Source organism: Mobula birostris, chromosome 7, assembly GCF_030028105.1.
Source record: "Mobula birostris isolate sMobBir1 chromosome 7, sMobBir1.hap1, whole genome shotgun sequence".
Classification (NCBI taxonomy): Eukaryota; Metazoa; Chordata; class Chondrichthyes; order Myliobatiformes; family Myliobatidae; genus Mobula; species Mobula birostris.
This window is the reverse complement of record NC_092376.1, coordinates 14,677,892-14,694,187: the sequence shown is the minus strand read 5'-3', so window position 1 is coordinate 14,694,187 and position 16,296 is coordinate 14,677,892. Positions and strand designations below refer to the sequence as shown.

Sequence of the window (16,296 nt, the reverse complement as noted above, 5' to 3'; positions counted from 1 at the left end):
ACCAGATTTATAAGTATTTAGATAGACATGGACTGATGACTGATTAAGGATAGTCAACATGGCTTCATGCATTGTCAGTCATTGCCTAACCAATCTTAAGAGTTTTTCAAGGAAGTTACCAGGAAAGTGGATGAAGGCAAGGCAGTGGATATTGTCTACATGACTTTAGCAAGGTCCCACGAGAGGTTGGTCAGGATGGTTCAGTCGCTCACCATTCAAGATGAGGTAGTAAATTGGATTAGATATTGACTTTTTGGGAGTAGCTAGAGAGAGTTAGTAGATGGCTGCTTCTCTGACTGGATGCCTGTGACTAGTGGTGTGCCGCAGTGTTTGGTGCTGGGTGGGATGTTGTTTGTCATCTACATCAACAATCTGGATGATAATGTGGTTAACTGGAGCAGCAAATTCGCACATGACAGAGAGATTGGGGGTATAGTGGAAAACTATGAGAGGAATCTGGATCGGCCAGAAAAATGTCAGATGGAATTTAATGCAGACCAGTGCAAGGTGTTGCACTTCAGTTGGACCTGCCATGGTAGGTCTTACACAGTGAACGGTAGGGCACTGAGGTGTGTGACAGAACAAAGGGATCTAGGAATATAGGTCCATAATTCATTGAAAGTGGTATCACAGGTAGATAAAGCTGTAAAGAAAGTTTTTTTTTGTCATATTAGCCTTCATATATCAATGTTTTGAGCACAGGAGATGGAATGTTATATTGTTGTATAAGACATTGGTGAGGCCTAATTTGGAGTATTGTGTGCAGGTTTGGTCACCTACCTGCAGGAAGGATGTAAATAAGGTTGAAAGAGTACAGATAAAATTTATAAGGATGTTTCCGGGTCTAGGGGACCTGAGTTATTGAGTTGGAGAATATGAGGGGAAAGTTCTTCACTCAGAGAGTTGTGTGAGTGCGGAACAATCCGCCAGCACAAATGGTGCACATAAGCGCGATTTACTTTTAAGGCAAACTTTGGATAGATACATATACAGTAAGGGTATGGAGGGCTATGGTCCCAGTGCAGGTCAATGGGAGTAGGCAGTTTAAATGGTTTTAGCATGGACTAGATGGGTTGAAGGGTCTGTTTCTGTGCTGTACTTTTCTATGATGATGAAATCCTATCATTTTACACTAATTGTGTTTTCTTGCAAATGTCAAAGTTTTAAGCAGTTTTGCATTGACTCAGCAGCCAAGAACACAGAAGTACTTTGAAAATGTGTATTCAGAGTACACATCCAAAAGAAATTAATGCTTAATTTTACTTAATGTAAAATGTAATTAAACACATCTGAAGCCCTTAATCACCCATGATTACATTTTTCAAAAACAAAAACATAATTAAAATTTATAAACATTATTCTCGCTGCTCAGTTTCCATGACTAAACATTTGCCAATATTCTTTAATCAGCACACTTCAGAAAATTAACCCAGATAATTGTCCTCATAAATCCAATCTAATAACCTGTAATTAATAGAAAAATAATGTCAATACTTTGTTATTTTATTGTCATTCCATAAGACCATAAGATATAGGAGCAGAAGTACCATTCATTCATGTGCTGATCCAATTCTTCCAGTCATCCCCACTCCCCTGCCTTCTCCCCATGCCCTCTGATGCCCTGGCTGATCAAGAACCTATCTTTGCCTTAAATACACCCAATGACTTGGCCTCCACAGCCGCTCGTGGCAACAAATTGCACAGATTTACCACCCTCTGACTAAAGTAATTTCTCTGCATCTCTGTTCTAAATGGACGTCTTTCAATCCTGAAGTTGCGCCCTCTTGTCCTAGAATCCCCTACCATGGGAAATAACTTTGCCATATCTAATCTGTTGAGGCCTTTTAACATTCAGAATGTTTCTATGCGATCTCCCCTCATTCTCCTGAACTCCAGGGAATACAGCCCAAGAACTGCCAGATGTTTCTCATACAGTAAACTTTTCATTCCTGGAATCATTCTTGTGAATCTTCTCTGAACCCTCTTTAATGTCAGTATATCCTTTCTAAAATAAGGAGCCCAAAACTGCACACAATACTCCAAGTGTGGTCTCACGAGTGCCTTAAAGAGCCTCAACATCACATTCCTGCTCTTACATTCTATACCTCCAGAAATGAATGCCAACATTGCATTTGCCTTCTTCACAACCAACTCAACCTGGAGGTTAACCTTTAGGGTATCCTGCACAAGGGCTCCCATGTCCCTTTGCATCTCCGCATTTTGAATTCTCTCCCCAAATGGGAACTATTAGTCTTCCCATTTATTTCTTCCACCAAAGTTCATGACCATACACTTTCCAACACTGTATTTCATTTGCTACTTCTTTGCCCATTCCCCTAAACTATCTAAGTCTCTCTGCAGATTCTGTTTCCTCAACACTATCCGCTCCTCCACCTATCTCTGTATCATCAGCAAATTTAGCCATAAATCCATTAATACCGTAGTCCAAATCATTGACATACATTGTAAAAAGCAGCAGTCCACTGGTAACCAGCAGCCATGCCGGAATAGGATCCCTTTATTCCCAGTCTCTATTTTCTGCCGACCAGCCAATGCTCCACCCATGCGAGTAACTTCCTGTAATTCCATGGGCTCCTATCTTGCTAAGCAGCCTCATGTGCCTTGTCAAAGGCCTTCTGAAAATCCAAGTACACCACATCTACTGCATCTCCTGTCTATCCTGCTTGCAATTTCCTCAAAAAAGTAGGTTTGTCAGGCAGGATTTTCCGTTCAGGAAACCATGCTGGCTTTAGCCTATGTTGTCATCTGCCTCCAGGTACTCCGTAATCTCATCCCTAACAATCAATTCCAACAACTTCGCAACCGCTGATGTCAGGTCAACAGGTCTACAGTTTCCTTTCTACTGCCTCCCACCCTTCTTAAATAGCAGAGTAACATTTGCAATTTTCCAGTCATCCAGTACAATGCTAGAATCTATCGATTCTTGAAAGATCATCGTTAATGCCTCCGCAATCTCCCCAGCTACTTCCTTCAGAACTCCAGGGTGCATTCATCAGGTCCAGAAAATTTATCCACCCTCAGACCATTAAGCTTCCTGAGCACCTTCTCAGTCGTAATTTTCACTGCACAAATTTCACTTCCCTGACACTCTTGAATGTCCGGTATACTGAAGACATCTTCCACTTCCATCAGTTCTTCTGCCATCTCTGCATCTCTCATTCAACTGTACACATGTATACATCTAAACAAAACAACATCTGGGACCAAGGTGTAAAACACAGTACATGCATCACATACAACACAAAATAATATTAACATAACAAAAAATATATTCTGTAGATAAGTTAACATGAAGTGTCTATAAAGTAAAGACATCTGTTAGCCTTGCGAGACCATGGACCTGCGCCTGGAAAGTCTTCTCTCTCCAGGGCGCAGGCCTGGGCAAGGTTGTATGGAAGACCAGCAGTTGCCCATGCTGCAAGTCTCCCCTCTCCATGACACCAATGTTGTCCAAGGGAAGGGCATTAGGACCCATACAGCTTGGCACCAGTGTCGTCGCACAGCAATGTGTGATTAAGTGCCTTGCTTAAGGACACAACACGTTCCCTCGGCTGGGGCTCGAACTCACGACCTTCAGGTAGCTAGTCCAATGCCTTAACCACTTGGCCATGTGCCCACACGAAGTGTCTACAAAACATAGTTAAATATACTGTACAACAGCACAATGCTACTGGCACAGTATAAAAGTGTCCTATGGGATATCAGGATGTTCAAGGTATTCATTAAAGCAGTTGAATCTTTTCTTTTAATAGCCCCTACTGTGCCTCCCGTAGCAGACTTTATATCAATTAGTAAAATAGAAATGTCACCATTCCTTGCTGGAGGAATTTAGCAGATTAGGCAGCATCTATGGAGAGGAATAAACAGCTAACACTTCATGCCAAGACCCTTCATCAGGACCAAAAATCAACTGTTTGTTCCTCTCCATAGAGGCTGCCTCACCTGATGATTTCCTCCAGCAATTGGTACGTGTTGCACTAGACTTCCAGCATCTGCAGAATCTCCTATTTATGATCCTTAACCAACAAAACAATGAACTGAAGATTAATTTGTCCACATCTGTTACATTAAACAGCTAGGAAGAATATTCATTCATGAATAGGAAAAGAAAAAGTTTTTATTAAGAAAAAACAAGTAGGTGACAAATGTTGACATGTTAAACAGGAGTTAAGGAATGAAGTGCATTAAGTGATCAGAATGGAAAAACTTAATTATCTGAAATTTCTATGTACTTTCCAGAAACAGAAAAATACCAAGTTTTAGTTTGAATTTAAACAAAATCCAAAGCAGCCACAATTCAAACAGTCTTGACTCTTAATGGGTGGTTGAATAATACAACAAAACAAATCAGAGTTTTCTATTATATCTACAAACCTATTCCAATTGATAGGCCCATGTCAACAACAGGAATTCTGCAGATGCTGGAAATTCAAGCAACACACATCAAAGTTGCTGGTGAATGCAGCAGACCAGGCAGCATCTCTAGGAAGAGGTACAGTCGACGTTTCAGGCCGAGACCCTTCATCAGGATTCGTCAGGACCCAGAGAGTTGTAAACTTAAGTCATCTCCATCGTGGGCACTAGCCTCCATAGCAGCCAGGACATCTACAAAGAGTGATGTCTCAAAAAGGCAGCACTCATCATTAAGGACCCCCATCACCGAGGACATACTCTAGTCTCATTGCTACCATCAGGAAGGAGGTACAAGAGCCTGAAGGCACACACTCAACAATTCTGGAACAGCTTCTTCTCCTCTGCCATCTAATTTCCAAATGGACATTGAACTCATGAACACTATTTTTCCTCTCTTTTTGCACTTCCTATTTAAATTCAAAAATCAAGTTTAATCATCATACACAGTTACAGCCAAATGAAATAGTGTTTCTCTAGGGCCAAGTTACAAAACATGCACAGCACATTTAAAATAGTGAGGGGAAAAAAAAAATCAGTCACGCAAAAACACACATACTGTATCTAGTCCAAGACCCGACATGCCCCGCAAATTGATGGTACGGTACCCAGCAATCAAGCAATACAGTATACATACTGTACATCTTCCATAATAGTTTTTTTCTCTATTACTTTGTATTATATTGCTGTCGCAAAGACAACAAATTTCATAATATCACTAACATATATTAAGCCTGATTCTGAAAAAGCCAATAAATCTCTACAAGGTCATTACCCAGCTTCTTTGCACTAGGGGAAACATTTCAAGCCTATCCACTTTCCTTGTAATTCAAGCCCTCCAGACCAGGTAACATTCCTGCAAATCTTTTCTGCACCCTGTTTGGCTTAATCACCCATTCTAGGGCATAGCAACCAGAACTGCACAGAATACTCAAGAGCAGCCCAGCCAATAATTTATAAAACTGTAACTAACTTCCAAACTCAAAATGCCTCAGCTGACAAAGCCTTTTAAATGCTGCACACCTGTATCACTTCTTTCAGGGAATTATGTACTTGCACCTCATTACTGTTCAGTAACACTCCTCAGGGCCCTGCCATTCACTGTGTGCATCTTTACCAGGTTAACTTTGCACTTGAAGTTAATTTCATCAGCTAAACCCTTGCCCACTTCCTCAGTTGACTTGGATACTGTTGTAACCTTCTTTCTATCCTCACGATCATCAAAATATATGCGCAGAAATTCTAATTTTCCTTGTATTAATAATATCTTGAAATGTAAGGAATTATTCCTTCAGAATACTTGATTGATTGGAGAATGTAATAAAGCATTTCTACATTCTCAATAAATTGAATCAATCAGCTGAGCAAATTACTTACCGGTCAACAAGTTTCTTTGCAAATCCAAAATCTGTAAGTTTTATATGACCATCTTTGTCCAGTAAAATATTCTCAGGTTTTAAATCTCTGTAAACAATATCTTTGGCATGTAGATACTCCATTGCACACACAATCTCTGCAGAGTAAAAAAGTCCAGTACTATTGTTGAAACGCCCCATGTTACGCAAGTAAGAAAATAGTTCACCTCCAGGCACATATTCCATTAGCATATATAAAAAGCATTCATCATGATGTGTCCAGTACCTGTGATTAAAAAAGATCAACAGAAAGGTTAGACTGGAAGAATTATGAGCATTAGACAAAAATCAAATGATATATTAAATATATATATCTAATATATCAAAAGAGGAAATGAAACTCTCCAAATAGACTAAGGTTGAAATATTCATGTTCAATTTCATCACAGATCACAGGCCTTGAGCAAAATTCAAACAAAAATAACGCATTTCTCTGTAATCCAAAGGATAGGATTTGACACAGCTATGCAGGTCCTCCCCAGGTAATGAACTCCCAACTAATGTACATACAAACGAGCATTTCAGAGACTAAAATCGATTAGATAGCTGGTGTAAGGACCTTCTGCCATATGTGAACTGTCCATAGCAATATCTGAATGACTGAGTTTATTTCTTATGATTTAACTATGATAGCCTTGGCTGGCTTGCATTTCATGCCACTGGAAGCTGAACCCAATCTGTCAAGGACCATGTGGTAGCTGCACGTACATCAACATCCACACATTTAAAGTCACGAACAGGGACTCTCTGTTAAGGGAATCAGCCATAACATCCTAGATTAAGTCCTGTGGGAATCAGCAAGTGGCAAAGGGGGCTGGATTGTGTCTGTATTGGCCTCTACAGCCAGCTGAAATCCCACAAACAGACAATCCATTAGGAGAAAGTCATACTTTGACTTGAGCGATCAAACTGCTAGTACGTACTACCCTTGGTTGGCTGATGTTTTTATTTAACTATATTGCCAGGTGGCTGCACTTCCAACTTGCAAACTATTCGGGTTACACCACAACCTGGTGTTGGCCAGAGGAAAAAAAAACTACAGATCAGTGAACAGTAATGAGGCAAGGGTGGTGGAAATGGGTAAAGCAAAATTCTTTGTGCTTGCCATGTAATGGTAGGAATGAAGGTGGCTGTTTTGTGAACTGTTTGGCGAATTGATTCTTGCTCTGGGATAACTTAAATCACAGCAGTTGAACATGGATTAAGGAATAATCCATGGATTAAGGAGCTAAAGATCTGTTGAACATGAGAAGCCCGTTCTCAGATAAAAAGCTGTTTATCACGTAAAATGGCAAGTTTGAAGAAGGGACAGCTTGTGATCTGGTTGTCTGGGTCCACGTTCGTGTGATCCAGTTAGACTGGTTTGAGCCAGTCTGAGCTGAACAGAACAAAAAGAAATCACCTAAGGCATAAAGCTGAAAGGAGACCCATAAAGCAATACTGCATGTAGCCCTGGGCCTCATCCAGTCAGAAGCAGACACAGGTCAGTCTGATGACCTCAAGCCAACGAAACTGAAGCAGACACTGATCTGCTAAGGGAAGGATTAAGAATGAAGTATTGTGGGAGCTCAGGCAGTGACAACTGTCCAGAGACCAACCATAATGGCTGCAAGGACCCCAGATCGGACGTCTGGAGATCACATTGAAACTGCAAGGAATACCTGCCCAGTGTAGACCCTTTTACCCCAGATATTACCTTTTCTCTTCTTTGAATATTCTTGGAGGATCAGGGAAACCTAATTACAACACCTGCACACAGCTATTCAGTTGTGCAAATTTCTGTGCTTGTGAACTGAGACAAACACCTGTCAGTAAATACAGATTTTCCCATGCCTAACTGATCATTATTGGGGGTTAATCCTTGTAACACTAGGGAGGACCTGTGGCCAGAACCAAAGGTACAGGTATGCTGTTACACAACAGCATGTGACTGGAAACCACAGAGTAAAATTAATCCTCAGAATCATAATGCAGAAGTCCAGAGATTTTAAATAAAATTCATGTGCACTGAAAAGAAATAAGAATTTAGCTTGCACTCCTAGTATGCTGTTTAGTAGATTAAGTACTTTTATTATTTTATTTAGAAATAGAACATGGAACAGGCCCTTTTGACCCAAAGGGTCACACTGCCCAGCAACCCACCTATTTAACCCAAGCCTAATCACAGGACAATTTACAATGACCAATTAACCTACTAACTGGTACATCTTTGGACTGTGGGAGGAAACCAGAGCACCCGGAGAAAATTCATGCAGTTCATGGGGAGGACATACAAACTCATTACAGACAGCGGTGGAATTGAACTCTGAATTCCAGATTGCCCCAAGCTGTAATGGCATTACACCATCGTATTGCATACTTTGTGCCATAGTATGTATGAACTGCAGTCAATCAATTAATGCATTGCATAATAATTAAAAATTTTGCATTTTTATGTATGGTACTCTACCATCGGATACTGAAGTAAGAGTTCAGAGCCCAAATTCAGCTTAGTTTTATTGAAACTCTGCAATCTACATCAAGCAATTTGTAAAAGAAAATACCATTTTAACAATATGTATACTGAAGCGCAACATTTAAATATGCAAAACCATGAAGCTTACTTACAGTTTTATAAGAAATGGATGATGAATTTCTGTTAATATGCTTTTTTCATTGTGTACATGTTGTTCCTGTTTAAGGCGAATTACATCAGGAATACTCATCACTTTCAAAGCACGATATTCTCTTGTCTTTTTGTCTTTGACCAACAGAACTCGACCAAAGGTTCCAGTCCCTATAAAACAGCACAAAAGTGATCAGTCACAAAAAATATATTGACACAGATCACGTGACTTGAACTTGCCAGATTTTTAAATTCCATAGCCTTCAAAAAAAATGCAGCAAATTTTTTTTAAAAAAGATTTCTCTGTAGTTACTTCAAGTTAGACAGTTTTTCTAACATTCAGAAGCCTTGCATTCCCTTTAAAAGCACACAAAGTGTAGCTATGTGTTAAAACAAAACGAAGTCTGGGATTGATTATTTTCAGTGTTAGGTTACTCAACAGTACTTGTAACAGAACATTAAAAACTTTGGAAAATTCCACACAAGGTACAATGTAGTGGAGGACTACCAATGCCATATAGAACATTGAGCACAGAGCAGAAACTACACAGGATGGGCCCTTTGGCCCACAATGTTGTGCAGACCAATATGAACCTATTCCATGACTATTCTAATCCTTTCCTCCTACACCACCCATAATCATCCATTTCTAATTTACAGTTACCGATCAGTTACAGGGCCTTCTGGCCCAATGGGTTTGAGCTATACAATCACACTCATGTGACCAATTAACCTACTAACTCATATAGCTTTGGAAAGTGGGAGGAAACTGGAGCACCTGGAAAAAAAAACCCCACATGGTCACTGGAACTGCTGCAATTGTCACTTGCATTTAACTTTCAGGCATCCAATAATAATAATTTTTTTTTTAAAAAATCACACTCAAATCTATAAAGTCATAAAATTAGTAAGCAGTCTCTATTCGGGATATTCTGTTTCTGACAACAAAACCCAGCCCAAATTACAAAAGATTTGGACTGTGAAGAAGGTTGTCAAAGTCATTTATAAATATGGGCACAGAAATGGCTGATAAGAGTTTAATCCGGGCAAGTGCAAGGTGGTGTACTTTGAGGGGTCTAATTTAAGGGCAAAGTGTGTACTGGTCCTTAACAGCATTAATGTACAGAGGAACCTTGGGTCCATATCACCCTGAAAGCAAACACAAATAGATGGAGAGGCAAAGAGGGATATGACATGCTTGCCTTCATTTTCAGGGGCATAGAGTACAATGGTCAGGAAGCGATGATGCAGTTACATAAAGGTTGGAATATTTAGAGCCAAGGATTTATAAGGCATTCGTCAGACCACACTAATTTCAGAGAGCATTTTTGGTACCTTATCTCAGAAAGGACGTGCTGGCATTGGGCACTGTAGAGAAGGTTCACAAGAATGATCCCAGGAAAAAGAGGGTTAACAGGCGAGGAGCATTTGATTGCTCTGGGCCTGTACTCGCTGGAGTTCAGAATAAAAGGGGATTTCATTGAAACCTATGGAATATTGAAAGACTAGATAGAATGGACATGGAGAGGACTTTTCCTCTAGTGGGGGAGTCTATAACGAGAAGGCACAGCCTTGGAATAGAAGGATTTTTGAAATTTGAGAAGGAGAAACTAAATTCCAGTGTGTTGGTATTTCAGTGGAATAAAGGAAATTACAATGGCATGAGAGGGGAGCTGGCCAAAGTTGACTGGAAAGGGACACTAGCAGAAATAAACTGGCAGACTATTATTTAGATGGGGAGAAATTATTTCCCATGGTAGGGGAGTCTAGGACAAAGGGCACAACTTCAGGATTGAAGGACGTCCATTCAGAATTGAGATGCGGAGAAATTACTTTAGTCAGAGGGTGGCAAATGTGTGGAATTTGTTGCCAGAAGCGGCTGTGGAGGCCATGTCATTGGGTGCATTTAAGGCAGAGATAGATAGGCTCTTGATTAGCCAGGGCATAGGGAGAAGGCAGGGGAGTGCGGATGACTGGAAGAAATGGGTCAGCCCATGATTGAATAGTGGAGCAGACTCGATGGGTCGAATAGCCTACTTCTGCTCCTATATCTTATGGTCTTATAGATATCCTTTTAGATGAGGTATTTCTTTAGCCAGAGGTTGACAGATCTGTGGAATTCATTGCCACAGACCACTGTGGAGGCCAAGTTGTTAGGTATATTTAAAGCAGGCATTAATAGGGACATCAAAGGTTACAGGGAGAATACAGTTGAGAAGGATAATAAATCAGTCATGATGGAATGGTGGAGCAGACTTGATGAACCAAATGGCCTAATTCTGCTCCTATGTCTTATAGTGCGCAATTCTGGTCTTCCCATTACAGGAAAGATGTAGGGGAAATGGAGTGTTGTATCAGGATGTTGCTTGATTTGCGGTTATTACTTATAAGGAGAGGTAGACGAACTTGGATTGCTTTCTCTGCTCTGGAGGCTGGAAGATACCCGATAGAAGTTTAAGATTATGAGAGGCCAAGATAGGATAGACAGCCCAAATCTTTCTCCAAGTATAGAAATGTTGAACACTAGAGGACATAACTTTAAAATGAGAGTGTGAAAGTTTACAGGGAGGTGCTGAGAAAGTTTTTTTTAAATTTTTTTCCCCACACAGAGAGTAGTTGTTGATTGGAATGGGCTACCTGAGGTAGTGGTCAACGTTCCCTTTAATTTGTAATGAAGAGTGTGTGCAAAAATCTTGTGCTGTGCAATTTTTTGCCCTGTGACAACCAAATGTGTGCACTGAATAATTTCTTCAATAAAAACAGTATAAATAAGACCATTCTAAAATCTGCAGACAAATCATCGCAAACTCCACATTATCAACATCGTCGATATCAGAAACCAGAAAAGGAAATGTGTTCTGTAACAATCGTGAAATATACTTTACATGCCAATGAGGTAGAGAGTAAGAACCTTTTGTGCGCAGTTTAAATTCCTTTGTATGCTCATAGCAAAAGATGTGTGTGGACTCACACACCTTAGAGAGAAGCAGAAAGTCCTTTAGGATAGGCACATAAATATGCAGAGAATTTAAGGATATGGGCCATGTGAAAGCAGGAGGGATTAGTTCAATATGGAATCATGCTCGGCACAGCCAAAAGATCATTACCTGGGCTGCACTGTTCTATGTTCTAAAATTATCATGCTGTACCAGCCACTGTATCCTACACCAAATCCCTAATTACACTCTTTTGGCTCTGCTGGGAAAGCCATATTGTTTGAATGCCTATCACAATGCTCCCAATTCCAAGCTCTATGAAAGGAACAAATTACTAGAGGAAGACTGAAGGATGTTCTCAAATATTCTTTGGAAAAAAATGTAATATCTTCAATGATCCTTGGTGAACTTAGCTTATGACTGCGTAAAGAGGACAAAAGGCATTCAAGGTGGGAGAGAGAAAATTGCGTTTGTGATTTGGAAGCACATGGAAGATCACCAACCCACCCATGGGGTACCTCTTGACCCATCAGTAGAAGAGTTTATAAATCCCTATGGTCTTATCCCTTACCCCAGAATGAAGAGAACTAGAGTGGAAGCAAGTCATCCTAGATCCACAAAAAGGAAAGGAGTGAAATAAAGATGGGACTTAAATAAGCATCACATACAAAATGCTGGAGAAACTCATCAGGCAGCTTCTACAAAGAGGAATAAACAGTCAACATTTCAGGCCGAGAAACATAAGCATTTTCTTTAATGTCACCTGACAGCTTGTGCTTTATTTTCTGATTGCAATCACATACAAATACCATAACAAACGTATTTCATGACTGCTGCCAATGTGACAGCCTGGAACTTGTTGGGAAATGTCAGCAGTTATGTGCCAAACTGCTGACACTTTATCAGTGTAAATAATGTCAAATGCAGGATTCGCACGCTAAAATAGAGGTCGGGAACATGATGGTGTTCCTTAGACAGCCATTTCCCATCTGTAGTCTGTTGCTGGAGTCCATGGGGTTCAGCAACAATGAAAACGATTTAAATTCTCCAGATGTCACGTTGCAGAATCTGCCAACTGAACATGCCCCAGGTAGAATGAGTGAAAGAACAAGACTAGTCATTGAAATGGTGGCAAATATATGAAAAGAACCCAAGTAAAAGACAGTTTGAATTTTGCTTCAGTGCTTTTATTGCTTTAGACATATTTAGCAAATCAGTTTTATTTAATTTCAGAAACTGTCTGAGAGTATTTGGGGACATTCAACAGCATTAAGACTCTCCAAAGTTACAGAAAACAGATTAAGCGGGAAACATGAATGAGCATTTGACAGCCAGCATGGACACAGTGGAAAATAACAAAAGTTAATGTTTCTTGAATATCTGAAAATGTCCTACTGTATTGCAGTTCCAGAAGCAGCAGGTTCATTTTCTAAACACTACAAAAGGGCATGCTTTTAAGAGCTGATTAATTACAAATACTTTTTCCAATGTCTGAATAGGGATGGATGGGCTCGTGATCAGTGGGGAAAAAAACATATTCTCATGGGCTTTTTATATGGGTACAAGATTCCCCAATCTTCTAAAGTGCGTGCAAATCATGTGCTCTTCTTGTATATAACAATGTAACACCTAGAAACGGCAGGAAACTCCCAATTTAAATATGGCTTGATACAAAAATATCTCAGGAATTTTAACAATCTCTATCAGTTCAAACTGAATACATGAAATGATACAGACACAAAGTATTCTGCAGATGCTGGAAATCCAGAGCAACATACACAAAATGTTGGAGGAACTATGGAGAGGAATACAGTCAGCACTTCAGGCCAAGATTCCAAAGAAGGGTCTCGAAACATCGACTGTTTATTCCTCCCAATAGATGCTGCCTGCCGTGCTGAGCCCCTCCAGCATTTTGTGTAAGTATACATCTTTCTTAAAGAAACTAATGAGTACTTGGTCCAGAAATTATTCCGGGATTGAAAGCCTTGTCACATGAGAAGTGTTTGATGGCTCTGGGGTTCTACACACAGGAATTCAGAAGAATGAAGGGTGACCCCATTGAAACCTATTAAATATTGAAAGGCCTCTATAGAGTGGGTGTGGAGAGGATGTTTCCTATGGTGGGGAAAGGACCCAGTCTCAGAAAAGAAAGGTGTCCTTTTAGAATGAAGATAGGGAGAAATTTCTTTAGCCAGAGTGGTGGAGCTGGAATTCATTGCCACAGGTGACTGAGGAGGCCAAGTTATTGGCTACATCAAAGGCAGAGGTTGATAGATTTTTAATTAGTCAAGGCATGAAAGGATATGGGAAGAAGACAGGAGATCGAGTCCGAGGGAAAATTGCTCAGCTATGATGAAATGGCAGAGCAGACAATGGGCCAAATGACCTAATTCTGCTCTTGTATCTTATGGAGTAATGTCTATACTTCAGTCATCTAATCATGGAATATAAAATCATAATACTCAAAAATACTACCAATAATTTACTCAGTATAACAAAGCAATCCCCATGATCTGCTGATTAATGGGCTCATTTACAACAGTGCAAACTTAAAGTGACCTTATTCAATCTAAAGATTTGAACACAAGCACAATTAGACTGACATTTCAGCACTCATTTAGTACTTGGATGTAATGTTCTATTCATCCTCCTTGGTTTGACAAACTAAATCAAAGTTCCATCAACTTTTTCATGCAAATGCAAAAGATCCCGTGACACTGCAGTTGTCCCAGGTGTTTTGGTCAATATTTATACTTGAAATCAACATTCAAAGTTGAAAGTTCAAAGGACATTATCTAAACATGTACATATTATGCAACCTTGAGATTTGTCTTCTTACAGATAGCGACAAAAAAACCCCAAAAAGCCACACAAATAGACCATCAAACAGCCAACGTGCAGAGAGAAGAAAAACAATAAAAGCAAGCAAATAGCATTCAGAACAAAGATGAGTCCTTAGGCATGAAGCCCACAGCAGCTAGAGCTAGGATTGCCAACTTTCTCACTCCCAAATAAGGGACAAAAGTAGCAGTCAAATACGGGACACTTGTGTTTACCCCGAGAAAGACTACCATGATCATGAAGCCTTGCGCAGGCATCTGTGTGCGCATGCGTGTACGTGCTGATATTTTTCTACCAATCAGTTTTGGCTTAATCTTCCCGATTCTGCTTTTACTATATGTTAGTGTTATTTTAGGTTTTATGTGTTATTTGGTGTTATTTGGTATGATTTGGTAGGTTATTTTTTGGGGTCTGGGAACACTCAAAAATTTTTCCCATATAAATTAATGGTAATTGCTTCTTCACTTTACGCCATTTCGGCTTACCAACGGTTTCATAAGAATACTCTACCTTAGTGGGGGGAAATATGGGACAAGGGTGGTCTCATTTGGGAGAAACCAATTTAGCCTAATATACGGGATGTCCCAGCTAATACGGGACAGTTGGTAACCTAGATGAAGCAGTCCATTGCCTCATCCTCAATTCAGCGCAAAGCCAAGTAACTATCAAAGAGCAGTGATTGGAACCGGCACAACACCCTACCTCTTCAATCAATCTGGCCCGGTATTTAAATCACCCAAACATCAGGTCATTCCTCACACTAGGATTCTGGCCCTGTTGCATCGATACACTCTGGGCCTAGACTCTGTCACCACATTCCAGCCCGTACTCAATCTTTACTACAATAGATCCACTTATTTATCCCATTGCTATCTGTGGAACACTGCTGTGCACAAATTGGATGCAACATTTCAATTTTATAATCAGTGATTAGATTTAATGAAACACTTCTGAAGCACAAAGGGTTTTTGAATGATTCAAGGTTGTATTAAAGAAACAAAGTCCTTAAATATTGTGTTTAAAAAACGCTGGTGAACGCAGCAGGCCAGGCAGCATCTACAGGAAGAAGTACAGTTGACATTTCGGGCCGAGATGTCAACTGTACCTCTTCCTATAGATGCTGCCTGGCCTGCTGCATTCATTAGCATTTTTTATGTGTGTTGCTTGAAATTCCAGCATCTGCAGATTTCCTCGTGTTTGCATTTTTAAAATGTTGTGTTTTGTCAGTTAAGCTATTAATAAACTTAAATTCAAAATAGGAAGTATAATTCTGCGCAACACGCACAAAATACTGGAGAAGCCTCAGCAAGTCAAGCAGCGTCTATGGAGGGGAACAAACAGCTGACTTTTTGGGTTGAAGCCCTTCACCACACATTGCTCGAGATTCCCAGCATCTGCAGAATCTCAAGTGTATAATTCTGCATTGTAACACATGTAGAATAAGGAAAATTTGTCTAACAAATCCATCCGCTCATTTACAGAAGAACATTCAGTTCAAACCTCCCTCAATTTCTGTCTATCTACGTACATATAACAATATTCGTCCTGACGAAGGGTCTGGGCCTGAAACGTCGACTGTACCTCTTCCTAGAGATGCTGCCTGGCCTGCTGCGTTCACCAGCAACTTTGATGTGTGTTGCTTGAATTTCCAGCATCTGCAGAATTCCTGTTGTTTATATATACACACACACACACACACACACAATGAATGTAAGTATTAGAAGCATTTACTGCTGTTAATCTATTATCATTATATTCAACCAGCTCTATACCATTGAAATCCCACAATGAAAAGCATGGCTCTACAGGGAAAAAGTCACAGCATACAAATCAAAATATTTCACAAAGTGACTTCTGATGAGGAAAATTATACACAGATTACATATAGCAATATCTTCAAGATAAGTTTCAAAATAAATACGATCAAAAAACCCAAAGGTAAAATTTTTGGCAATATTAACAAGCATGATAATTTAAGATAACCATAATTAGCGGGAACAAAAGCTGTCAAGCTCTCAGTCTGATTGTCATTTACCCAGGGACATACAAATAACGGCAAATAAGTGAC

The 16,296-nt window shown here is 39.9% G+C and overlaps 1 protein-coding gene across 2 annotated transcripts in view; it reads right to left on the bottom strand.

Moving 5' to 3' along the window:
- prkx (protein kinase X-linked) overlaps window positions 1-16,296 on the bottom strand; it is a 140,435-nt gene that overhangs the window by 84,220 nt on the left and 39,919 nt on the right. For both annotated transcript variants that reach the window (XM_072262637.1, XM_072262638.1), the window contains 2 exons: window positions 8,454-8,622; window positions 5,809-6,072 (listed from right to left, as the gene is read on the bottom strand). In XM_072262637.1, the coding sequence (XP_072118738.1) occupies window positions 5,809-6,072; window positions 8,454-8,622 (433 nt within the window). The remainder of the gene's footprint in view (window positions 1-5,808; window positions 6,073-8,453; window positions 8,623-16,296) is intronic.